Source organism: Anas platyrhynchos, chromosome 4 (assembly GCF_047663525.1).
Source record: "Anas platyrhynchos isolate ZD024472 breed Pekin duck chromosome 4, IASCAAS_PekinDuck_T2T, whole genome shotgun sequence".
NCBI classification, from domain to species: domain Eukaryota; kingdom Metazoa; phylum Chordata; class Aves; order Anseriformes; family Anatidae; genus Anas; species Anas platyrhynchos.
In genome coordinates, this window is record NC_092590.1 from 60563710 (window position 1) to 60589952 (window position 26243).

General features: G+C 40.2%; 1 protein-coding gene across 2 annotated transcripts; it reads left to right on the forward strand.

The window, feature by feature from the left end:
* Positions 1–9091: 9091 nt before the first annotated feature.
* On the forward strand, positions 9092–16275 carry CCKAR (cholecystokinin A receptor). 2 transcript variants are annotated; one of them, XM_038178932.2, is made up of 6 exons: positions 9092–9306; positions 9393–9537; positions 10314–10565; positions 12599–12731; positions 14327–14454; positions 15109–16275. In XM_038178932.2, the coding sequence occupies exons 1-6, from the start codon at positions 9271–9273 to the stop codon at positions 15630–15632; spliced, it is 1218 nt and encodes a 405-aa protein (XP_038034860.1). In that variant the 5' UTR covers positions 9092–9270; the 3' UTR covers positions 15633–16275. The 2 variants fall into 2 exon arrangements, with proteins under 2 accessions (XP_038034860.1, XP_005019307.1); XM_005019250.6 differs by having other exon boundaries at positions 9094–9306; positions 12599–12860.
* The last annotated feature ends 9968 nt before the right edge of the window (positions 16276–26243 follow it).

Here is a 26243-nt window from a genome sequence, read left to right on the forward strand (position 1 = left end):
CTAATGGTTTCATCAGAAATAACCTTTCATGTTCATTTTTTTTTTTTTTATCTTCCTCATATTGCAGAATTGTAAAATGAATACTTTAAAATAAAGGCAAAATACCGAGGAGAAATTAGGTATCCAAGAGACAATGCAGTATCCACAATTCAAACTGTGACTGTTCTACATTGCTTTGTCTATACAAAGCACAGTTAACACCAATGACGGTGATTACGGGAAGGATGAAACCAGTATGCATGCAATTGCATATGTAAAATAATTACTTCAGACACACAAAAAAGCACTAAAAGAAATCATCCACATTAGCTTGAAGTACTCAAATGTTTGTAAAAGTAAAATTGACAGTACATCAAGTAGTGTAAATTTTCCATATATAAGGATTACATCCCAAAGGTCCAACTTCCAATATGTTTGATTTATAAGTTACTGGATATTTGGGGAATACCCAAGCATCCCAACTAACTGAGGTTGGCTGTAGCAAAAAGTGAGTATAGAGGATTCTGGGCAGAATTTGTCCTTGGGCTTTTGTTTGTCTCCTCTTTTGAGAGTTGAATGTTCTCCTTGGCAGCTTTAAAGCAGTTTTGTAATGTAAGCAAAGGCTGAACAATGAAAATGAATTTAAAACGTACATGCTTTCAGTCACATTAACTCCCTGCACAATGTAATATTGTATAAACATGGGAAAATAGTCCAAACTAACTACGGCAATTGTTCCTTGGAGTGTGTTTTCTTAAGAATTATATAGACAAAAGCATGGCAAAACCAATAATTCTCTCCTGTAACAGCCCATCTGTGATGCAACTCTGGAAATTACTATTTATTTTCAGTGTTTGAATTATATTTTGAAGTGACTGTCTATGGAAATACTATCAAATACACACAGAAAAACTTAGTACAATGGTTGAAATAAATGCAAGTATTTGGCATCACTATGACCTGCCTCTCTTTCAGTTTCTCAAAAAAATGTAACTGACGGCTTTCTACATCCAGTTGTTGGACAGTGTTATATCTAACAATTAAGTCCAAAATGCAAATATAAGTTGGCTAATTTGCAAATAGATATACAAATTCCAGAAATTAAGACCAACAGCAGAACTTAAGCTGGTGCAAGCTGCCTTCCCTCTTCCCCCTCTTACTTGGATCAGTAATTAGTGCTCATTGTCAGCTAGCAGAGTTCTGGTTATCTGAATTAAACAAACAAACAAGCAAACAACAACAAAACCAAAAGCAATGGCCATGAGATTGTCACAGTAAAAGAACAAGAGTCAAAATATAAAATTGTATACAACAGAATGCTTAAGAGTACTATCAGCCTAACATGACACCTTACTGTTATCCTAGGAGTCCAAGAACTCGAATGAGATCATTGTCTCACAGTCTAAGCAAGTACCTTCAAACCCTGCCATGAAAAATCAAGGCGATGGAAAAACAGCAAAATTCCAGCAATCACATAATCTTTTGTTTTTCTTTTTATTAGATCAAAATTCTACTTGGGTTAAGATCTTTCAGGGATGTTGCATTGTTTATTTGCATGGGTTGCTGGTAGGGGTTTATAGATGAGTTGGTATGTTGCAACCAGTGGTAATGGTAGAAAGGCCTTCTAAAAGAGAGATATTTTGCAGTATACCCTAAAATTTTCAGAGGACTGCTACTCACAGGAACTTTATGATTCTTGCAAAAAATGAAGCTTTCAAAAACTGCTGTAGTTGATTAATGAATTCTTCTTCTTTAAGTGTGTTTTTCAATATTTTTTCCAATAGAAACAATATTTCTCTTGCTTAAATTCCCTTTAGCCAAACATTATGTGATTTGTTGGGAATTCAGATGGCAATGAACAAATTCAAATAGTATTATCTTAAAAGTATTCTGTGATTCTGTATTTATCATCTGTTACAGAAACTGTTGGTCCTCCAAAATGTACATGTAGATGTCATATCAAGTGTCATGAAACACAAAGTAACTTCTCTCCTTAGATAGTAAGACACACAACCTTTTTATTCTTAAATTAGACCTCTGGCTTCAGACATAGTGGTACCAATTCACTTAATAATACATCACCTGACTTTCTCTATTTCCATTTTCATTTCATAACATCTCTGCTTTTCCCTACTAACTGTACAACCAATCATTAAATAATTTAGTCAGTGTTGTGAACCTAACATCTCTTTATCTAATTCTGCAGAAACATAGAAACCTATTTGATCTTAACATCGTGGGTATAGCATGGTTTCTTCTCAGAAGCACTTTCCTATGCTTCATTTTTTTCATCTCTAAATTGAAACTCATTGTGTCTGCAGATAACATAAGTAAATTCTTTCATATACTTCTTTGAGGTCTGCTAATGAAAAGGACCAGGAGCAGAATAGTAGTGACTATTATGGACTTCATTTGAGCCGTAAAAAGAAAAGACTGTAGTTCTTTATTGTTACATATAGGGGTTTATTCAGCAGTCTATTCAGAACAGTTATACAATTATCTTGCAGATATCATGACCCATCGGTTTCACCCTTACATTGTTGCATTTGGATAAGTATTATATAAACTTGTCTTAATTTCAGTTATTCTGAAACCCTAGTGAGACTCAAGGGCAGATCACTTTTGAAAAAAACAACTGAATGAAATACACTTAAAATAAATGTAATACACTTAAAATAGATGTGTTCCTGAGAATTTCACGTGTTCCTGAAAAGTGTGGCCTCATTCCAGTCTTCTTGTAGTTTATATCTGTATGAGTAATTCCACAGAATCAGTGGCCTTATGCCAGAATAACCCTGGCAACTGAGGACAGAAGTAAACCATGACTTTCCATATATATTTCTTTTAATTCATTTATTTTATTTCATTGCCAGGACAAAAAGGACCTGGCAACAAACACAAAACTGTCTGTAGATATGAGACAAGACAAAGGATAAGCTTTTCCAAATTCATTATATTACAACTATTTCACAACTATTTTTTGTTTACATTTGTAACATTATTTACAGCTATTTTAAATAGAAACTACAGTTTCTGCAGAAACAAAAAAAATTCTATTTTAAATAGAAACTACAGTTTCTATTTAAATTAAATAGAGATCTTTGGCAAATTAGTTACAAAAACAGAGCAGGTGCTTATTCTTCAAGAAGAAGTATGAGGCAACTGTAAAATGATGTGGCTTGACTGTGGATGAGAAAAGTATTATACATGTAGCATGAGAGAGCACGGTAACTTTTTTGGCTAGTAAACTAGTGTATTAATTTTTTGACATAACAGGGAAAAAAAAAGGACTAGAATTAAAAAAAAAAAAAAAAAAAAAAAAAAGTAGATCCTTTTGCTATCATGAATTTCCAGGCCCCCTCTTCTTTGAATACAGGAAAAAATATTTTTCTATGTTTCTCTAAACTATCTTCAAAGGTACACTATGGTAGATACATTATTTATTAATGATCAAAGCCAATTTTATTAATAAATCAGTGTAGTAATAAGGCAACCCACTCAAAGGAAATTCTTTCCTAAAACTTCCAACATCCCAAATAATGGCATGATTAAGTTCAAGCAGGACAGCCATTAATTTTTGTTTCTCCTAAATAATAAAATGACATCTATGATTAAGCAAGCATTCCATTAAAACAGTCTCCTTTTTTCTTTATTGTAAAGCTTGCAGGGAGACAATGAGAATGATAATGATCAGCATGAGAGGGAGTGATCTATCATCCAATTATCCAAAGGTAGTAGAGAGAAATGATGTTAAAAAGGCAACTCAGAACTGCCTAAACATTAAGATTATTGGCTGTATATTTGAGTAAATCTATGTGAAAAATGCCTAGAAAAACAAAACTCTTTGATCTTAGTTTGTCTCATGCAGAAATCCACTCCAAAAGGGAAGTCAAGAGTTCATAGCAAATTCTTACTCATTTAGCCTGGCAATTTAACCAGCAGATACTGAATCCAGCTCAGCTCAGGACCAGATGGTATTCATCCAGAAGTTCTAAAGGAAATAGTAAAATTATTAAACATGATGTGTAACCTCTTGCTTACAACTACATTGTCGCCAGAGAAAAAATTTTTGCAAATGTGATGCCAATATTTAAACAGGGCTCCAGTGGAAATCCTTGTGATTAAGAGCCAGTCTGTAAAACTGGCATCCACAGGAGGAAAACTGGTGGGTACTGTAGAAACAGATAAAAATCTCTGGACATTTGGTCCATGTTTTTGTAGAAGAAAGCCACACCTTGCAGATTTAGAGATCTGAAGTTATGAACAAGATGATCCAGTTTGTTTAAATTGTAACTACGTAGTTGTCGGGATTTGCTTGAGACAGCACTCCCTCGTTTGTTCCACACTTGCTTTTGGCTGAATTTAATACCTCTGGAGTGAATCATGGCTCACTAGCTAGCCTACAACCTTTCATGTCTCTGCCCTATATGGTGCCTCTCACCACACCACCCTCCATTCATTTGCTCCCTTCACACTTTGCTGCTCTGCCAAGAGGCTCCACAAAGCAGACTGCATCCAAAGCAGTATGGTCCATTTAGCATTCCTGGTGAATGCTAAAAAAAGCATTCACCAAAGCCATATGGTCCATGGAGCCTCCTGGCATGGCTTTAGGCCTTGTTGGCTTTAGGCCTCTTGGATGTACTTAGGAAGCATGCCTTGACACTGTTAACGGGCCCATTAAGGCCCAACCCCTGGACAGCTGGGGCTGATGCTCTGGGTTTACAGAGCTTCTTGTACTGAGCTGCAGCCCAGGCCAGGCTCAACCAGCTGAGAGCACAGTGCTACTACTACTACTACTACTACTACTACTGGGGGGACTATGTAGTGATATGGACACATCTGTGTGTAGGACTTCCATCAGTGAGGAGCATTGTGCTGAGTCCTCTGCTAGGGGAAATTCTCTGACACTTCATCCTTTTCTTCCTTTTCCTTATGGCATTTTGTGGCAGGCTTTTTGTGCAGAGCCTGGCACTGCCACCACCAGTGGGCTTGCATTGACAGATAAGGGATGAAGCCGTCTGCTCACACTGTAGTGCAGGACAATAAACCTGAAAGATGTCACCCAAGCTTGCACATCCAGAAAAAAAGAATTTGCAATTCAAACATGGATCTGGACCTCCTGAGTCCAGGAGTTGTAGGTCCTTTCCAACTCAGGATATTCTATGAATCCCCCCAAAAGGCAGTCTTTCCTTAGGCTGGCAATCAGAAGAAATTCCTTGGCAGCCAAGTTCCTGACTCCCCTGATCATCCCGTGGACACACAGCCAGTAAGCCATGAGTAACTGGTGATTCAGTGGTGGCTGTGCTGCTGAAGATACTAATAACTCTGTAGGATACATCCATGTCAGTCCCAGCTTGTATGCATGCTTTGGGCTTCTTGTTTTCTTTCCTCAGCATACATTTTTCCCTTGTGCTATGAGCATAACCCACATTACTGAGCTACTGTATGACTTCTTGGTTTGTGTCTTCATTGCTTCTCCAGCAGGAGCTTCCAAAGGGCTGGGATGGTTTAGCACATTCAGCGATTATTGTTCACAAACAGTCCTGGAGGACTTCCTTGGGATGAGGGAGGAAAGCTGGCATGGATTTGCATGCCAGAATTATGAGAGATTTAGGAGAATTATGGAAGTGGGAGTTCAGCAGCAATTAAAGAACATGGACAAATAGGAGACCATTGGTCCGAAATGAAACAGAGAACAACATCATTAAAAGGTTAGAAATAAAAAGTAGGAATGAAAAGTAGGTGTGAAAAGCAATTATGAACGGAGCTTCACAGAAAGCTTTGCTACAGCTGTTCATCACTTTCATAAATGCAACACAACATGGGAAAAGGGGTGAGATGAAAGAATCTGCTGATGCTAAATCATTCAAGGAGGGGAGAAGAAAAAGAGGACTTTGAAGAGTTGCAGAAAGCTCTTTCTGATAAAAACAGGCTGAATAAAAATCACTGCCAAGTAGAAAACAATTATAATTTTTCATGAACAGAGTGGAGCTCTGAAATAGCTATTACTATGCAGAAAAGAGACTACTGAACTTAGAGTAGATTCTTCCTTGAAAACGTCAGTTCAGTTCTCAGTAGTCATAAGAAAGGCAAATAGGATTACAGGAATTATTAGGAAAGGAACAGAGGGAAAAGCAAAAACAAAACAAAACAAAACAAAAACCACTAAAAGTCAATATGACATTATTTAAATCCTTGGTTCATCGTTATGTGACAACGTCTGTTAAAGACTGTACATGAATTAGAAGATGTTTAGACCTGGGTGACAGTGCTCATGTAAGGTGTGAAACAGATCATTTACAAGGAATGGATAACTAACCTGATGTTCTTCAGACATGACAAAGTCATGACAGGTATGAAGAAGCTGCCTTCATAATGATAATTCACTGTCTGTCTTGGTAGAGCACGGGACAATAACCTCAGTGCCATCTCCTCGATAGCATTTCATTTCTGGAAGAGTCCCCAGTGGTTCCCCTAAGTTAGTTTTCCCTCCTGATCACTAACTGTGTCTCCCACAGTGTCTCTATAATTTCTCCCTTGTCTCCATTCACTCTGTTTCTTACCTTCTTTTCAACTGGGTCCTGGAGCCCAGCAGATGATAAGTGCACAGTCTTGGTCTATGTCTAACAATAAATAAAAATTAATCTTTCTCTGTAGCATGATATTGCCTCCTCACGGTACAGGAATCTACAACTCATCAGAACACCAGCAATTAACCCCCCACCCCAGAAGTACAGTGGTATAACCAGTGTAAAAGCTGTAGCTGAAAAATTAATTGAGAGAGAATCCAACCCCAAGCAGCAACACGTCTGGTAAAAAGTAATAAAGGTAATACTGCTAATACCAGTCAATACAAATGAAACTGAAAGCACATCCAATCATTTCTCTAATGCAGATCTAATAGAAGGTGCCAGGAGTACAGAAAGATCTCTCCCACATTAAGAATATGCCCAGAACAACAGTTTGACATCTTGCTTACAGAAGGACTCTAACTGCATTAGAGGTTATTTAATTCAGTAAAGGAATTGGTAAACACAATTACCAGCCTGTGGTTTGCAGCAGGTCAGACCATTATAATAATTGAAAATAATTATAATAGCTTCTTTTGACATGCAAAAGTCTCAAACCAAAAATGTAAAGGTCAAAATCATTTTGATCGAATGCTCCTTTATGCCAGTGCTAAAATGTGAAGACTGTAATGAACTGACTGGCATACAGATGCGGAAAGCAAGGTCGGTATCTCAAGTGCAAAGCACACCTTAGAAAAGCAGACATATCTACAAAATTTGGGCTGAGACTGGCTTGTTGTTGATTTTTCTTCAACAGGAAGTAATTTTCAAAAGAAAGAGAAGTTGTTAACAGGAAGTTTTGGCAGCTCAGATTAGACTTTCTGCATCTCACTCTTGCCTCTGAATAAGAGTGAAAAAGCAATCTAAATTCTGCACTTTTTTTCCAAAAAGCATCCGTGACTTTTCCTGTAGATTATCACCTGCTTTGGCTGCCACTTCAGATGTTGGGGATGTTAAAATAATTTGAAATTGACAGGGAAGATGTTCAGGAAATATAGGAATAATTCAAAATAAATACAAAACTAGAACTGAAAAAAAACAACTGTTTAATTAAATGGGCAACATTTGTCATTTAATAGAGTGGTTGATTATTAAAATCCATCAAGTTAGTCTTATAAAGCATAAAAAAACATAAAGCCAAATTAGGCAGCAAAGAGAAAATCATTTTTTTTCAGCAACATTGGTATCAAACGTTCAAGCTTAATGGTCAATCATTGTAAAAATGGAAACAGATTTCAATTTTTATTTCTGCAGTATAATTTTTTGAGATTCACAAGTAGAAAAATAAAACATGACATGTCATTCTGGATTAATTTCCTACCAGTATAATATACATTCGAAACTGGAATTGAATTCTGCTGGATTGAATGTTTCTTTCTGATGAGACAGCTACACATTGTATACACTGATTGCCAGCTTGGGTCTGTTTTATCTAGGTTAAAAAGAAAAAAAAAAAAAAAAGAAAAAAAGAAAAAAAAAAAAAAAGAAAAAAAAGAAAAAAGGAGAGAGGGGATCTCAAGAGTAATAAGTAAAATAAAAGGAAACGTTATAATTAAGTTTTTAAAGAAAAGGGAACTTAGAAATTGGAACTTTCCAATCTATTCTCCCAGTCATGGCACTATAATTCAAGGTTGGAGAGACTGGAAAAGAAATCCAGGACTTCCAGTCTTTGTGAGTCTTTGTGTTACCAACTTTAAGGAGTCTGTGCTTGTTATTAAGGACCTGTTATTGCTCTGCTTATTAGAAGAGACTTTAAATGTGAAATTTGTTTTCAATTGAATAGTAGCAGGGATTCATTTATAGTATTAATTTACCTGGTTTTTGTTTGTTTGTTTGTTTGTTTGTTTTCCCCATAAACAAGCTGTATACTGGAAGTCAACAGCCCAGGACTTTGTGCAAGACCAAAGAGGATGGTGTTTATGTATTCACAAAGCAGAACCCAGAAGAAAGGGCTTCTTTTAAGCAGTCAAGATTGCTGCATTTTTGATAATGCATAACTAATGAGCAGTACTTTATCAGTTCATCAGGTTTACAAGTCATATACAAGTCCTTGCACTGAAAAATTGTCTAGGCTTCTGCTTATATGACCCAACAATCCTAATGGCATACTTTCATAGCGCTTGATCCAGGAACACTGAAATTTGTGAAGCATTCTATGGCCTTACTGGGTTTTGGATCAGGCACATACAGAGCTTTGGTATGAAGTTAGCACTTCATTAAATGAGCTAGAAGTAGCAGCTCTTGTTTTCCTGAGTCAATTACAGACTCAGTCTTCAGTTTGCTCTGAAAAAATGTGAAGAAAGCAATCACTTTTATGTAAGGCGTGCAAAATCTTCTTGATGTTTTTCCCTTCTGAGCCTTTTTATTCAGCTCCTCTGGCCATTTCAAATGTTGTTGGTTGAGAGACAGATTTATCACTCTCATCTCTCACTGGTTGTGATTTATTGGCTGTGGAACAGCAGCATCCCTCTGAGAAATATTGCAGAGATGTGAGCAGAAGCAACCTTGCAAGGGGTTAACGCTGTAATCTTTTTCTGGTCTGTTTATAATCCCAACAGTAGGCCAGTAGCAGAAGAGGGTGGATCTAAAAAAGTACAGGAGGGGATGTGTGCTTGTGTGCATATGTGTGAATTGTGTCTGTGTGCATGCCCTGCTTTGCTGAACTGCCTCGCATGCCACTGACATAAATCTGTTTTCAGCCTGACCAGGGTGTTCCTGACGGATGGTTAAAGAGCTTACTTCTGCCACTGCCTCTCTGGTATTCCTCCTGAAGACTTCATTCAGAAAGATATTGTTTACTGGAAGAATGGGCAGATAGTTACAAGCCAACCCTCTTCTTCCTAGGAGCTAACCTGTGGATCCCGAAGGATGGAAATAGTTGAAGCGAGCTTACTTGAGAATGGCACCAACATCACTGACATCCTGTGTGATTACCTCTTGCAAAATTACACTTTTTTCTGTGAGGATGATCCACCTAATTCTTCTAGAGGTACGTATAGAAAGTGAATCTTTTGGGCAGTTTTAATTCTAGCTGGAAGACAGAGAAACAGCCACATGAGGTTTTGGGGGAAGGAGGGGAGGGGTGCAAAATCAACTAACTGCTGGTAAGTTAGGGTGAGAAACAGGCAGGAAAGAATATAGTGTGGTTTTGGTATGGTTTAGTATAGTTTTCCACGGTAAACCTCTAACCGGAACAAATTTCAGAGAAAATGGAAATCTGACAGTAGCATTATTGGGCACAAAATGTAAACGGCTCTAGTAAGGATGTGGAGAAACATGATTTTGACTCTTTGAGCAGTTCCATAGCAATGGAGTTATCTGATCTGATACTGTGCATGAAAGTGATTAAATACGAAATTATAACACTGTGAGGCTAGAAAAAAAATCATCCATGTATTAATATGTTTTTGATTGCTGTATCATTTCTTACTTTTGCATAAAGAAGGGATTTCCATGGTGATTGAGCAGGGCACATAAAGTACGTTGAGCAAAACGTGCTTTTCAGAAGTTGTATTTAATTCTCCAGGAGTACACTGTATTGCGTGTATCCAATTTTAATGTTATGCAACTCAGGTAGATCAAAATAAATTTAAGAGTTTCAGAACTTCTGCAGTTTTTATATTGATATAAAGACATAAACCTCTGCAAAACTAGAAGCTGACAGGCATTTGAAAGGCTTTACCTTCTGATTAAAGAATGAATCATATAATAGCCATCTATGATCTGTACACTTCATACCTGATGTTTCACTGTGACAATTTCCAGATTTGCACCAGATAATCCGGATTCTGCTGTACTGTTTGATATTTCTACTCAGTGTTTTGGGGAACATTCTGGTAATCACAGTGCTGATTCGAAACAAACGGATGAGAACAGTCACTAACACGTTTCTGCTGTCACTGGCTGTCAGCGACCTGATGCTCTGCCTCTTCTGCATGCCATTCACTCTCATTCCCAACCTGCTGAAAGATTTTATTTTCGGGAGTGCTGTTTGCAAAACTGCCACTTATTTCATGGGTAAGTCTTGGAAATTTATACTTATTTGGAAGATAAACTAGTTGAGATATGTGTGAGAAGGTCATTAAAGACCAGCAAATAGCAAGGTGTTTCCATCTGCCATTGAACATTTACCAAAACCACCAAGAAATGACTGTATAGGGCAAATCTTCATGGTTCTGCTTCCCTCAGCATAATCCAGCAAAACACAGAGGTACCCACTGAACTTTAACTACACAGAAAAGTGTTTTACAGGACCAGGTTAGGTGAGAAGTGTTTTGCAAGCTGTAATGAGGAACCTGGCACGTCTGCTTGCTTACCCATCACTGACAGAGCTATTTGCAGTGTCCGGATCTGCCATCAGAAATGACAGAGCTGTACAATCTCACTGAAGGCATGTTTTGCCCACAGATTTTTTGTAGCAGCTATACATGAAAAAAAAAAATAAATAAAGTCCGAAGCAGGTACCCTCTGCAGAGCTGGAAGTTAGAGCAAGGGCTTTTTAAGAGCAGAGCAGGTCTGATCAGAGCTCAACAGGCAACCACAAAATGCAAACTGTGCAGTTGCAGGTCTTGCAGACCGACTTTAGGAAGTAACACTTCTGTACGCCTGGCTGTGCCCCCCCAGTTGTGAAGGTCGAGCCAGGAGTTTCAAAATGTTTGTACTATGTATGTCTGTGTAAATGATTTTGTCACACGTCCAACACTTCTTGTGGCTCTCCCTTTTTCTTAAAAAAAAAAAAGAAAAAGAGAGAGAGAGAGAGAGAGAGAACATTATACAAAGTTTTTGCTACCTTAGAAGACCCTCAGCTACAGAAAGCCAGGTTTGCCTTTAACCTGCGCCCTTGAGAACTTTGAGGTAATGTGAAAGTACACACCTAAAGTGGGAATGGGAAACCAACATCTTTTCGTAGATAAAACCAGTAAAGCTAAAGGCCATGTTTAAACAACTATAACGAATTGCTGCCATAAATGCCATAAAAATTACCAAAGCATTGTTCTCTTTCTTTTATTTCACATTGTGTAAATTTATATATATATATATATAAATTATATATGTTTTATATATATATATATTTAATATGTTTTATATATATATTATATATATATATATATATATAAAACAAAAAACAGTGAAATATTTCTGAACACGCACATTTCAGTTATGAAGGTGTTTTATTTTAAGAATCAGTGTGGATGTTTTCCATTAACAATTCAGATTAAGAGGTTTCTATTGACAGATAGACACTGATATTGATTCTACCACCTATGTTCTATTTTTTTTTTGTTTTAAGATGTAGGATGACTAGTTTTGAATTAAAGATAATTTGTGTAAACTAAATTAATATTAAGATATTGTCCCTTTATATTTTGACTGACATTGAAGCATTCCTAAAGATCATTAAACCAAAGCTCATTCAATGAAAGAAAAAATTGTGACAAAGTTAAGCAATAATGTTTATAATTTTTAAGTGATAAACTGGGACAGTTCAGTGACAGAAATACAGATCACTACATTGTATTTTATAACAAATGAACAGGAGAAATTAAGGCTTTTTGAGGACAAAGATTCAGCTTTATGACTTCATTTCTTCTGCTTTTTTAACTCTGTTAGCATCTATTTTTTAAATAAAATTGGTAACATTTAATTCTGTTAAATGAGGAAATCAGATCACCGATCAAGCCGAACACATAAAAAAAATAAAATAGACTAGTGACTATGAACTATGCTAAAAGAGTAACTAACAGCATAATCCCAGTTTCAGACACTTGTTTGAAGTGAAGTGCTATTACTGTAGTGTATAAATCACAGTAGTAAAGAGAAGGGTTAGAAAGAAAAGTGTCTTTTTTCCCTGTTATCAGAATTTTGTGGTGTTGTCTTTTTTTTTTATATATATTTTTTATTTTAATGACTCTTTTCCCTTGGACCTGTAGAGTCAGAGAAGTGTCTATATATTTTTTCTCCATGCATATAGAAAGTTAGCAAGACTATTTGAAAATAACAAGATTGTTTAAAAGAAGAAAATAACCTTTTTCTTTATTTCATACGCACAGGTATCTCTGTCAGTGTATCTACATTCAACCTGGTTGCCATCTCTCTGGAGAGATACAGTGCCATTTGCAAACCTCTACAGTCCAGGGTCTGGCAGACCAAATCTCACGCGTTGAAAGTGATTGCTGCTACCTGGTGTGTTTCCTTTACTATCATGTCACCATACCCAATTTACAGCAAACTGGTACCTTTTACCAAGTATAACAACAGCACAGCAAACATGTGTCGGCTCCTTTGGCCAAGTGATGTCATTCAGCAGTCCTGGTAAGATATAACTGACTGTTTGCAAATGCATAATTATCTAGTGGAAAACGGGATTTCATGGTAGCATTAAGCTTATTGAAAATCAAGTATTATCCTTCAGCAAATATTTACACCTCTATCATGCTCATTTAAAAAGTTTTTTAAAAAATCTCATTTTTAAGCTGCTTACATTTTGACTCTGGTATAACTTTTGCTTTCACTCATTTAAGTGTAAACTTAGTTAAACAGTATTTTCAGAGAAATCCATGATTAATCTTAGAAAAAAGCACATACAAGCGCCCTTCAGTGTGCTGCCTTGGGCATTATTTTGTTTGTCTGAGGGTCCTCTGAAGCAGAGGGATAGAATATGAAAACTTGGAGAGTCTGCAAACACCCTTCTCGAGAACTCAGCCTTTTGGTCACTTGTAGGGAACAGGGACAGAAAAGTGAGGGGGGAGACAGTGCCCCAAGTCCTACCTCTCCAGGCAGAGTAAATAGTAGCACTATCAAGCAGTGGTATTATTTAGACATTGTGTCCTTGCACGATGACTGAACTCCTTAACTGGCACTGAGAAGTAAGATTTATTTATTTTTTCTTGGCTCCTGACGGTCAGTTGGAACTGGGAACAAGATTACAGTACGCACCACTTCAGCATGGTGTACCCCAAACACAGTAAAGCTGCATTTAAGGTTTTGGTAGTCTCAGGAATTTGCCAGTGTGAGCACAGGTGGGGAGGAAGGTTGCCAGGCAAAATTCTCTTCTGCACAGCACCCTTGTGGACTCTCAGGTGCGTGAGTGAGTTCACACCATAGCCTCAGCAAGCAGGATAGATGCTGACTCTTGAGATATTTAAACAGAATGATTTCCCGAACCAGCACTCACATTACAGAAGCTGCCTTTGATGAAGTCAGACACCGATGTGCAACCGAGCAAGAGGTGCTCCCTGTACAGAAGGGGCTCTGCAAGGCCCCAGGGCTGTGAGCCCCGGCAGTAGCTGCTCCGTCCCTCCTGTGTGTGCCAGGAGGCTTGCACAAGCCAAACCTCACTCTGGTAGTGACAGCCAGAACCAGGGGCTCCTTCGAGGGTCAGTAGCTACTCAGGTGGCTTCTGCGAGGCAGCTCTTACACCATTCAGAGCAGCAGGGCATCCAGCACTGGTCTGGTTACAGCAGGGAACCCCATGGGCAGAGGGCCTGTCTGCCTCCTCTGAGGCACCCACATCCCTGGGGCCGAGGGAGGCAGGACACTGGGTGTTTTGCAGCCATGAGAGCCTTGCTCCTGCTGTGCTTTTCTGGTGCAACAGGGAGGAGGAGAAGTTGAAAGCTTCTGATTTCCAGGGCTGTCAAAATGAAACCTCATATCAGCATGAAAAAAAGTCAGCAAAATCTTGAAATCCCCCTCCCAAGATTCTCAGAAGGAGAAAAAATATATATATTTTTTTGTGGTTTGCACTATTCCCTGGTCACTGCCTGTTCTTGATTCCTCAGGTACACTTTCCTGCTACTCATCCTCTTTCTTATACCTGGGATTATAATGATGGTTGCATATGGCTTAATTTCTTTGGAACTCTACAGAGGAATAAAATTTGATGCCAGCCAGAGGAAATCTTCAAGAGGTAAGAACACATTTAGGTTATTTCTTAAAGTTAGAGCTTAATGTGAGCAGTTAACTTGAGGCTAATATAAGGAAAAATTTCTACTTGCAAATATTGTTATAGTTGTTCATAGTTATGGTCATGATGCTGTCAGATGCATTTATTTGTTGACTGAAGTGATTCCACTACTCTCTAGCCAATAATTCTTCACCTGTGGCTTGCTTGCAAAAACACCAGGTGGGATGCTTTAAATTCCTAATTGTTAAAGAAACATCAAGTTTTTTTTTTGTTTGTTTTGTTTTGTTTTGTTTTGTTTTTCTGGCTATGGAGTAAGACCATTTCTGTCAATAAATACCATAAAAAGAAAAAAAAAAAAGACAAATGAAGGTAGAAGCATAGAAACTTGAAAACTATCTTGAGTACATACTTGAGCAAACAGCGTTCTCACTTCTTTTGCATCAATCTGTGTAGATTTAAGATGTGAGAATATTGGGGGATAGAGGACACAGAGCAGCCAATAGCTGACTGATGCAGAATTAGGACAGTGCTTTCTTTGAAGCAGTTGTTCAGCCATACGTTATTTATTTAGACTTGGATTCCACCCTTCTTTTTGTATTTTGAAACATTGTTCAGAAATGTTCTGCCGTCTAATTAAGTGCTACTTTGTGTGTACAGAAAGGAAAATAAGTACCAGCAGTGCCAAATACGAGGATGGGGACGGATGCTACCTGCAAAAATCCAAAAGGAAAAGGAAAGTGCCATTGCAACAGCTCTCTGTTCTGAGCAACAGCAAAATAGACAGGGCGAGAAGCAGCAGCTCTTCTGCCAACTTGATGGCCAAGAAACTCGTCATCCGCATGTTGATGGTGATAGTGATTTTGTTTTTCCTTTGCTGGACTCCCATCTTCAGCGTGAATGCCTGGCGCGCCTTTGACACCACCTCAGCAGACCTGCATCTCTCGGGAGCTCCCATCTCCTTTATTCACTTGTTGTCCTACACCTCTGCCTGCGTGAACCCTATCATATATTGCTTCATGAACAAGCGTTTCCGCACGGGCTTTCTTGCCACTTTCACCTGCTGTGCTAAGCAAAAGCCTCCTGCAATAAAAGATGTTGGCGATGAAGAGGAGGGGAAGACAACGCGGGCTTCACTCTCCAAATATTCTTACACACACATGAACATATCTGCACCCCCCTGAGCTGCATCAGAAGAGGCTGCAAGCGCCCTGCAGAAATTCAGGTGGTTATTGTCTGGTCTGGGAAAGTGACTGTGGCATCAGCTGAACATGATTTAGTTCTGAGGTACTGAAACACTTCAGCTGACAGTAAATGTGGTGAGAATTGAAATGAATGCTATCCCTCTCCGAGCTTTATATCACTTTCCTTGCAAAAGTTCAAAGGAGAAAGAGGGCTCTTTGAAGATAAGGGACTTTATACAAAGCCTTAAAAGGTGGTCATAAATTTATTTGTCATAAGTTCTCCTGTAAAAAAACCTGGCGTCCTTAACATCAACAGTTTAGCTCCGTTTTCAACTGCAGTTCTGAGTATCTCTTAAAATTTCCAAGATGCTAGTGGATTCTCCTCAAACATAAATACATGTATTACAGTGTTTACTTCAATATCTCTGCCTTATAATCAAACTCTTTCAGTTACATTTGTAGTATATTTTTTCACATTGTTTCAGCTGAACAAATACGTGTTGAGATCATTCTGGTGTCACAGTCAATTAAAAGAATTTTGGTGTGGGGAGAATGGGCTTGTCCATGTGAAAATAATGCTTTTATGTAAAATAATTGCATCCTTTTTTAAAAATAAAATGAAAATAAATATTGATGACTTTAAGTGTGGATGGAATGCGTTCTTTGCTTCGCAATAACCTGTGATAAATTTAGATCATTTCATGTACTTTCTGTTTAAATAAATAAATAAATAAATAAATAAATAAAAGAAGAAGGAAAAAAAAAAAAAAGAACAAGCACAAAGAAGCAGCTTTCTTCCCTGTGGCTGCAAGCACCCATGCATGCAAGGGGCAGGATCTGAGATGGACCCCAAAGGCTGATATGGAAATGATCACACTGGGATGCAGAGGGATACAGGCAAAGAGATGCTTCTACAAAAGACATGGGGCTGAAGACCTGGAGCGATGTCCATGGTAATAACACATTTCGCAAATACATTTGCAGTTACTCCTATCGCAGTACTTACTGCACACATGAAAATGAAAGCTGCGAGGTGTAGAAAAGCAGAAACAGCACAATAAATGAGCACAGGCTGAAAGACTTCATCATAAAATGTGCTTTCTTCCTAAACTTTGGAACTAATTTCCCCAACTAGACATATATGTCAATAGACTCAGCACAGAAAAATCTTTGAATGATGTAATTATTGCTGTTTTATTGAGCAAGGAGCTCAGTCTCTTTACTGTGTGCTGTATGGGTGAGTGTGGGTGTTCAGATAATGCACTTTGCTCTATGGGGGTAGGCAGGAAAAGTTATGTAATTTGTTTTGTTTTGTGAAAATATCCCATCGGAGATGCTTCAGTCTTCTGGCTGAGTCAATATCATTTAAGTAAATTTGTTATTAGACAGAGATTAAATTTAAGCACTGCACGGAATGTAGATGTGGATATTAAATATAACCACTGTCAAGGTTTTAATCAGAAAAATCTGGTCTCTTTACAGGATGATTTTAAATTGGAAATGTAGTTTGAGTTCCAAGCACCCAGAGCCACGTTCTGCAGTTATTGGCCGAAGTGGCTCACCCATATAACTTAGTGTACAACTTTAGCTATTAGGGTGTTTTTTTTTGCATCCAGCTTGCCCACAGACAGGAAATTAAAATAAAATTCTAAACAGTATTTATGCAAAATCCATAGAAACAATGTTCTGCCTGCCATGTTAATAAAACAGCGCTGTTCTTGGAACTGTGCTGAGACTACCGACATCTCTCTGACCTTTTGCGAACCACTGAATTAAATTATGGGATTTAGTTGGTAACAATGAAATGAAATGAAAAGTTTACTTCACCTAAGGCTGCCAACCTGTCCTGCCTGTTGAAACTGAGGGAACAAATGCAGCTGCTTTTGGATTTATGTGGAACCACAAGAGGAGAAAAAAATATTTAAAAAATGTTTTATACTATTTGAACTTCTGGTTTTGTTATAGGACATAGTTTTAAAAGTTACTTATGTAAGAAAAAAATCACATTTTAGTGATATGCTGGACGTGACTATTGCTGACTGTGTGCTGTATACACAGACAGCCGCCTTCACACTTCCGTATCCACTTTAAAAAGCAGTTTCTTTTTTTCAGGACTCATTTTCCCAGTACCTTTAGAGCCTGTTGAGCAGTACGTGCACCACTCACCCACTCCCACTGATTCAGTCTGAGGACAGTGGTTTCGGATGAGAGGCAAAAGCCATTTTTGGCAATGCCTTAATCAGACCGTGGGTCCCCTGCAGCCTCCAGCACCTGGGGCTGAGAAGAGCAGGCTCCCTGATGGATGCCCCACTCAGCACTGTCAGGGAACACAATTTGGAGGTGAAGACAGAGGCAGGGAGGAGAAGAAGGTCCCAATGGAGTGACGGTCAGAAGGCAGCCAGGGAAGGGTCAGAAGCTTGCCAGAAAGGACACGTTTCCTTTTGCACAAGGCTGGCTCTGTGCACTTATTGTCCTTCCCCTCAATTGCCCCCTGTGCACTTTTTTTGTATTAGCTCTTTGACCTAGCTCCCAAAGCCAGATTCTAGCAAGGAGTAGGAATCAAGTTTCGAACTAAAATATTGCAATCCAGCCATTTTGTCATCTGCCTGGTCTCATGACACAAGAGACTTCAGCACCTTTGCAATGTGTGTGCATCTTTGTGGCATTTTCCCTGGCTCTGAAAGGTGTCATTTCTTTGCTGGAGAATCGTGGAGTCCTCCCAGTTTCTTTAATTCAGATAATTCAACAGAAAGTATAAATGGAATAGATAGGTGGCAAACTAAAAGAAACCATGGAGTCTCCCTTTTTTTGCATCATTAGTTTCTAGAGTTTGGAGAGAAAAATCCTATCCTAACACCTTACTTTGGCAATTGGCAGCAAAGGCATCAAAAGGCAAGCTCCTACCCAGATGTGGCACACAAATTGGAAAGCAAAGATTCAAACAATATATTTCACGTGTAGAATGCCCACAAATCTCTTAAGCCTTTCTCTTCTTCCCCTTTCTCCCTGGTTTTCTCATTCTTTTGTCTTTCTGTCATCTCTTCCAGCTGCATGTCACCTTGATATATATATATATATATATATATATATATTTTTTTTTTTCTGTACCTTTCACAGTCTTGAGGTTACTTTCCCCCACCAACTGCTTTGACAGGTTTATTTCCCCCAGATTTATTTTCCCAGAAAGCACTCAGCTTCATTTCTCCCCTCGCCTCAGGCTGACTGACTCCCGAAGCACATCGTGCTGAGCACTTCTCCCTCCCACGACTGCGGAGTCCCGGTGCAGCCATCCTGCAGCCACTTCCCACACCCTATGTGTGCTCCCACGGTGTCTCTCTTGAATGCCAGCTCCCTGCGTGCTCCCACAGCAGCACATCCTAGTTCATAAACAAAAATGTGACACTAAAATAACGTCCAAATCCTCCTTTGCTACTTCTGTCATTATTCTCGCAACCTCTGTAATAATGTGGATATAAAAAGGCAGGTGCCTAAAAATACAGCACTTAGTGGGGGGAAAATTATGAGTATATTTCAGTGTTGCCCAGGTCAAATAAAGGTCCCGTATGCTCTGAATTAAAACCAACATGCAGGTATCAAAGTGCAGCCACTGGAGACATACATCCCTGTCACACCAGTCGTGGCCCCTCTTCCAGTGCTTTTGGGAATCGTGGTGCCACCTGCTTCTCCATCCCTGCTGCCCCAGAGCCTGCGAGAGCACAGCCCACAGTCATGCACCACAGCTTATCACAGCCGTTTTGCAGCTTGGAATAGGTTATTTCAGGCAGGACCAGGCAAACAGACAGATATTCATATGGATTCTAGCAGCATTTGGCACTATTTCCCTTAAAAGCAGGAGCTTGCACAGCCCACACTCACAAATGCACTTGGCCAGAAGGCAGACCTGCAGGTCACTGCCTTTCATGGGACCTCATGGTTAGAGGATACCAGGAAGATGTGGATGAACCACTGTGTGCCAGTGGTCTGAATTTAAGCTGCTGTGCCATCAAATGTACCCTCGCTGTGTGTATGCAGAGAAGAATGTGGCAGACATCTGCTGACTATGATCAGGCCCTCTTGCAACCTCATGACTGCTATGGTGAATGCAGTTTTTAATGCTTTTCTTCATGAAGCATTCCTCTTGCAAATATTTGTTCAGGTGCTGAGAGAATTTTAATAGCTACTCATCCCCTTTATTTTCTCAGATACCCATTTTTCCACAACTGATACTTTCTTGTACAAATCAAGGTGCACAAAGAGTGTCTGCAGACTTCAGAACTAGACTTACTTCCTCTTCTACTTCTCAGGACTTTGGTAAATGACTTTTTTTTTTTTTTTCTCAGTCTAAATTGAATGGATGGTGAGCTAAACTTATGGTTCCTGATGGCAAAACATGCCTGTTCTCTAGAGGAGAGAGAAAGATCAAAATGAATGGCTTTGAGTAAGGATTGTAACTCCTTATGTCACATTGCTGACCTGTACATCAGCAATTTGCTTACCCTCTGACCATGGTCTTCCTCTCAGTTTTTCTGTATGTGTTATTCACTTCTGTTAAACAGCTCCAGCTTTTTATGCACAATCCTTCCCTGGCCCCTCCACATCCCCAGCAGCTTCCATGTCATAGTAACCTGTGCCTTAAAGTGGTTTATAAAAAGGCCCATTTCTAGTATTACATTTTTATTTTTCCTCCTGCAGTGCTTGTTAGGCTACCTTAGGTACTTACCAAAGAAGAAAAATGTGAAGGAAATGTTCTTGAATTGTAAAGTTCCTACTTTGCTTTCCTAATGGCAAATCATCCCTGCTTGGAGTTATTTATCTCTAGAGATAATTATGGCACAAAAAGTTTTCTTTGTCTCATGCCCCCAGTTGTGTAAGAAAAGCACCAATTTCGAGCTGGTGAGGTGCCAGTTGCCCGCTGTACTGAGAGATGAGAAGAAATCATCTTCATTATCATCAGCAGGTAGCAAACATCAAGTAGGAATCATCACCTACAGGGCAAACACTATTTAATTGTTTTCCTGCTATTTTGGCAGTTATTAATTGTTTTTAAAAATCTCCTGCAAGAATGAAGAAATGCCACTTATGCTGAGTTTGATTTGAAATGGTGAATGGAGCCCTGCATAGCTCCTGTGCACATCCTCCAAATATTGGGGTTATGAAACAAGCATGATGGGCAGCCAGGAACCATAGCAAAGGTGAGGGGCTGCTCATGCTGCTAGCTTCTTTACAGAGCCAGAATGTTTCAAAAAAAATGCACAGTGTCTCCAGTCCTTGTTCTGAGACTATTCAGTGACTGCTGAAAGGCCTAGCTCACAGCCAGGCAAAGGATGACACACTGGGGACACTGCAATGAACAACACCCCGGCAGATGACAATACCCAGGGCAGAACTCCGCCAGCTGGGAACACTGTGTTTGCTCATACAGAAAGGTGGACTTGCAGGATGGTTGGGGCTGGCAGGGCCTCTGGGTCCACCTGCCCCAACCCCTGCTCACGCAGGGCCACCCAGCGCAGGCTGCCCAGGCCCACGTCCAGGCGGCCTCTGAAGGTCTCCAGGGAGGAGGCCCCACGGCCTCTGGGCAGCCTGTGCCAGGGCTCCCTCACCCGCACAGCACAGGAGTGCGGCCTGGTGCTCAGAGGGAGCCTCCTGTCTGACAGCTTGTGCCCATTGCCTCTTGTCCTGGCACTGGGCACCACTGAAAAGAGGCTGGCTTTGTCCTCTTTGCACCCTCCCTTTAGGTATATCAGTACACATTGATGAGATCCCCGCTGAGCTTCCTCTTCTCCAGGCTGAACAGTCCCAGCTCTCTCAGCCTCTCCTCACAGAATAGGTGCTCAGGTCCCTTGACCAACTCGGTGGCCCTCTGCTGGATGCTTTCCATGTCCCTCTGGTGCTGGGGCCCAGAGCTGGACCCAGCACTCCAGGTGCGGCCTCAGCAGTGCTGAGTAGAGGGGAAGGATCACCCCTCCTGACCTGCTGGCGATACTTTGCCTAATGCAGCCAAAAATACTGTTAGCCTTCTTAGGAGATCACAAACCTGCCGTGGGACTTCCCACACCTGATCTCTTCAGCGTGTCACTGCTAAGCTGAAGGTAGGTGGGGAGCAACCTGAGCTGCTTCCTTTCTCTGAACATGACTCAAAATTCAGCCCACAGCCCACAGTTCATGTTTACCACGACTGACTTAACGTCGTTATGACAGGGCACAAGGACAGCAGCCTTTCCCCCTTTCCCTTTCAGCCTCCATGTGTGCTAGGTCACATGCTAGGTAAGGCACCACTGATCAACCACCAAGGGGGCTGAGAAACCCACTGCCCCCACAGACAGGGCTCTGGGCTCACAGAGAGGGTCAGGGCTGGAAGGAATCTGCAGGAAAATCAGTAGCAAATTTTCAGCTATTAAAAGGGGTTTTCACACTGGGTTTTTAGCAAGAAGAAAGCTCGCCTAGTATCAAAGCCCTTACTGGGGTTGCAGATCTAGGAAAAGGATCCAGAAAACAGACTCAGTGCCCTTGTGTTTACTCAGAAAAGAAACCTGTTTAAATAGTGTCAACCAGCTGAAGCAAAACAATACAGGCCAGGGGAGACTGTCAGGCAGAACTCTGTGTTCCCTGGTATTTTTCAAGCATTTCTTTTCCCCTTTTGTATGTATTTCTTTGCTTTTTGCAAGCAGTGGAAAGTAAAAGCCGGTGGAAATTCAGAGACCATTTACTGAAAGGCAGGGTTCTTCACGAGACATCCAGTGTTTGCTGACATGCCCCATAACTTCTCTGCTGCACCGGTTTGTCAAATATTTATTGAAACCTGGGCAGACTTTCTCTGCTGTTTGCTGGAGCTGAGATACACGAGGCTCCAACCCCAGGGGCTGCAAAGTGCATGGCGGGGCTGAAAGCACTCATCTGCAGCAAGGATAAAAAGGGAGATTTGAGAAGACAGCAACTGGCTGACAGAAGGAGACAGCCAGTAAGCCAGATGCCCAAGGCCAAGGGCCAGGCGCAGCACCACCAGCAAGCACAGCGTGCCTTATTGCTCCTGTGCCAGTCAGGCACATCTCCTTTAAGGAATTTAAGTGATATTGTCTCAGTGTTGCTGTGTTCTAGCCTAGCTGATGGTCTTAGAAAATAAAGTGCCGTGTTACTCTGTCCCAAATACCTAGAGCTCAAACACCATGCATTCCTAGTGCATCTCCCATCTCACACGGACCTCACTCCTGCTACCAAAAAAGAAAACCCACCAAAAAATAAAATAAAATAGAAAAACCACCAAAGAAACACTCAGAAGAACTCTGTGGTGATCACATTGATTGGCCAGCAGTAACTGAAGCAGGCTACTGATCACTGGCACCCTGTAAACGAGCTTAAAAAGAAGGCACTCCATGAGGAGGGGGTAGGTGTTCCTCCTCCTGCCCGACCTCCAGCTTTTTCCTGAAGCTCCCTTTCTCCGTGGTGCTACCGTGTCCCCATGCTGCCGACTGACAGTCTGTTGTATGTCTCCTTGCTACCAGTTGGCTTCGCTAGATAATAATTTCCAAATCCACTTGTTTGCTTAGACTACAGTGCCGTGTACATTCAATTACTCTGCTAACTCCACCAAGAGCAGCATGTTTTTAAATTAATATAAACTTACCAAAATGCAATTTTATAACTGATTCATGTTGCGTCTGCACTTCCTCCAAATTTAGTTTGAATAATGTTTTCTAATCTACTACTACATAAAACAAACTGAGGGACTTTGATATTATTTCCATATGCCTCTGGGCTCAAACGCAGCCATCTGTGCAACTTCAGACTCTGCTGCAGAGCCAAGAATTATTATTTACTTACATTTGTCCTTGGTCCTCTCCGGAGGAACATATTTGTGCAAGTGCTTTTGAGTGCTTTCCTGTGTCTGTGGGATCTCTCCACCTGTGTGATCAGCTATCTTAGATAGCAGGCAGAAGGGCTTTGAAAAAGGAACCGGACCTGTAAAGGATACATTTTGGCTTACTTAGAAACTCTTTTTTTTTTTTTTAACTGCAAAGTTTCATTACTGGCTTGAGGTCCCTTGGCTTTGTTTCACAGCTTTAACGTGAACTCTTCGCCCTCTTATAACCAACCTCTGGTTTTGGATTTATTTTTTTTTTCCCATGTGCAGTGCATCAGATCTAATGCTCTCACCCACAGCTCTCTCACAAAGCTACTCTCAGCAATTTTTTCCTGGATATTTCCAGAAAATTAAAGCTCCTGATGCATTTTGGTGAACCTCATCAAACTCTAAGGCCCATTTTACTAACATTTCAGGATTTCCATGCCCTTTCTGACAAGTTACCTTTCTAATACATTGGAACATTTTGCACATTTGTTTCCTTGCATTTTGGCCCTTCAGGTCTCTCCATGGTGTGAAGTGAGACGTGACAACTCATCTACCTCTCCTGCAGTCACCTACCAACAGCACTATGAATAAGGGGAGACAGATTTACTTCCACCCACCACAACACATCTGATAGCACATTTGATATATATGATAGCATATATATTAATATACAAAAGGGAGGCAGAGGTTTGTAGCCAGCAGAGCAAGACTGGATTAAAATTCTTGGCATCTGATGTAGTAGAAGGAGCACTTTCAGACCACTGAACTAGTAAATAAATTGTATCTGCACTTAAATACGAGGGAATTAGTTGAAAATGCAGACATTTAACTGTCCTTTGGCCTGGGTGATGAGAGAGTTTGTGCCTGCAACAGAAATCTTCAGAAATGGATAAATCTTGCAAGAAACTTTCTAAGTAGAAGTGCAGTATACTTGAGGTGGTGCTGTTGACTTGGAAACTTTGCATGCTTCAAGAGCTAGGTCTGCTTCAAGTCCTGCCTGGGATCAGTCCCATCCAGTCCTGCGTGTGCCCAAACAGCAGCTGCTGCAAACCATCTGGGGCTGACATCTGCAGGTTCTGTTGTCATCAGCGAGAGCTTGGTCTGGGTAAGGACGTCACGATAAAGCAAATTTTGTCTCCTCTCTGGGTGTCTGACAGGAGATTGCGTATTAACTTCCAAGTGTTTGTTCCCACTGGTCAGAAATGCATCAGTCCAGAGCGCTGCTCAGGCGTGTCCTGTGGGACTTCTAATTCTGACCCCAAACACCCATCGATGAAAGGATCGGGAGGCCATCAAAGCAGAGAGTGGCCTCAGCCCTGAGCTGAGCTTTGAATGGAGAGATGCAGGACTCTATTTTTCCAGGTTATTTACAGCAGATAGAACAGCTTTAGTGTTGTAGTGAGGTGCTGGAGAGTTTGTATTATCTACAAGAAAATATTTCTTCCCTCGGTTTCCTAATTTATTTAAATTTTAGCTCTGCCTCTAAGCTGAGAATCCTGCATCTCTCTATTCAAGTAAGACCATCTCAGCTGGTCTTACAAAGATAGCAGGTAGAAAACCAGCACGCTACCGACATATTCTTGATCAAACAGCAGCCAGGGGGGTTCTTCTGGGCAGCAGCTACAGTTTGAAGTGCAGGAGCACTCTGCAAGCCAACTTCGGCTGATTGTTCATCGGGAAGTTTCCTATTTAACCACCTAATCAAAAAAAATTTGATGGAGATTTATTTTTCCCCCAAGGGAAAAAGCTTCTCTAGTCCAAAACAGAATTTGTGGTTTAAAAGGAGAGAGAATCAGGTTATTCCTGATCCCGCTTTAGAAAAAGGACTTAAAACTAAATTTGCTCTGTTCCAGAGATGGAACCTGGAACACAGACTTTACAACCTTGCTGGTCCGAGGTTTTAATCAATGCCTACGAACTGTTATTAAATTGAAAAAAGCAGGAATAGATGTTTTTTTGTTTGTTTGTTTGTTTGTTTGTTTTTTGGATGATAAATCCCCACAGCAACAATTATTGTACTTCAGTGGGATACAAGAGCTGGACTTGCATCCCAACTTCCCATACAAAGTATGTCAAGCAGACCTGCTTCTTTTTCAGCCCAATTCCACATATTTTTACTTGCTGTATGGGGCACAGTAAAGCACATCAAATTGGTTAAGATTAGGTAAATTGAAGATGATCTCAACTTGGATGGCACATGCCTGAGTTTTCCCAGTACTCACCTGGTACATCGTATTTTATACCTGAGCTTCTCGACTCTTTACACATGACAATTAATGAACTGCTAGAGAACAATGGTTTGTTAATCCTGCTAGTGTCCAACAGCTTATTACATTGTTATTACCAATTATTATTACTATCTGTTAAATTGTTTTATTTTCCCATATTTTTCACTATTTGGCTTTAAAATAAAGTGTTTTGTAAACTCTGAGCACCAAGCTGACACCTTAGCTGATACTGGCAGAGGGGTTTCATTTGTCATCAGCCATCTGTTTGAACCAATACCATTGCTGGCCAGTGGGGGTTGGGGGGGAAAGCCAAAGTACTGTTCTTGCCTGTATGAGAGATAACTCCCAGACTTTAAAGGCTGCATCCACTACACTTGGTCCCTTATGACTCATATAACTCCTATCAGCCCTGAAATTTCCAGCAATCTGGCTTAAAAACTTGTGTTCCCATCTGCTGCTACCTCTCTCCTTCCTTCTTACGTAATAACTCGCCACCACTTACGTTTCACTGAGGTCTAAACTCATTGCTTCAGCCCA

Bases quoted from the DNA above. Each gene is read 5' to 3' on its own strand.
- CCKAR (XM_005019250.6), top strand. From the start codon at position 9,271: ATGGTTAAAGAGCTTACTTCTGCCACTGCCTCTCTG. The intron at 9,307-9,392 runs GTATTCCTCCTG...TCTTCTTCCTAG, and splicing joins CTTCTGCCACTGCCTCTCTG to GAGCTAACCTGTGGATCCCG. The intron at 9,538-10,313 runs GTACGTATAGAA...GACAATTTCCAG, and splicing joins TCCACCTAATTCTTCTAGAG to ATTTGCACCAGATAATCCGG.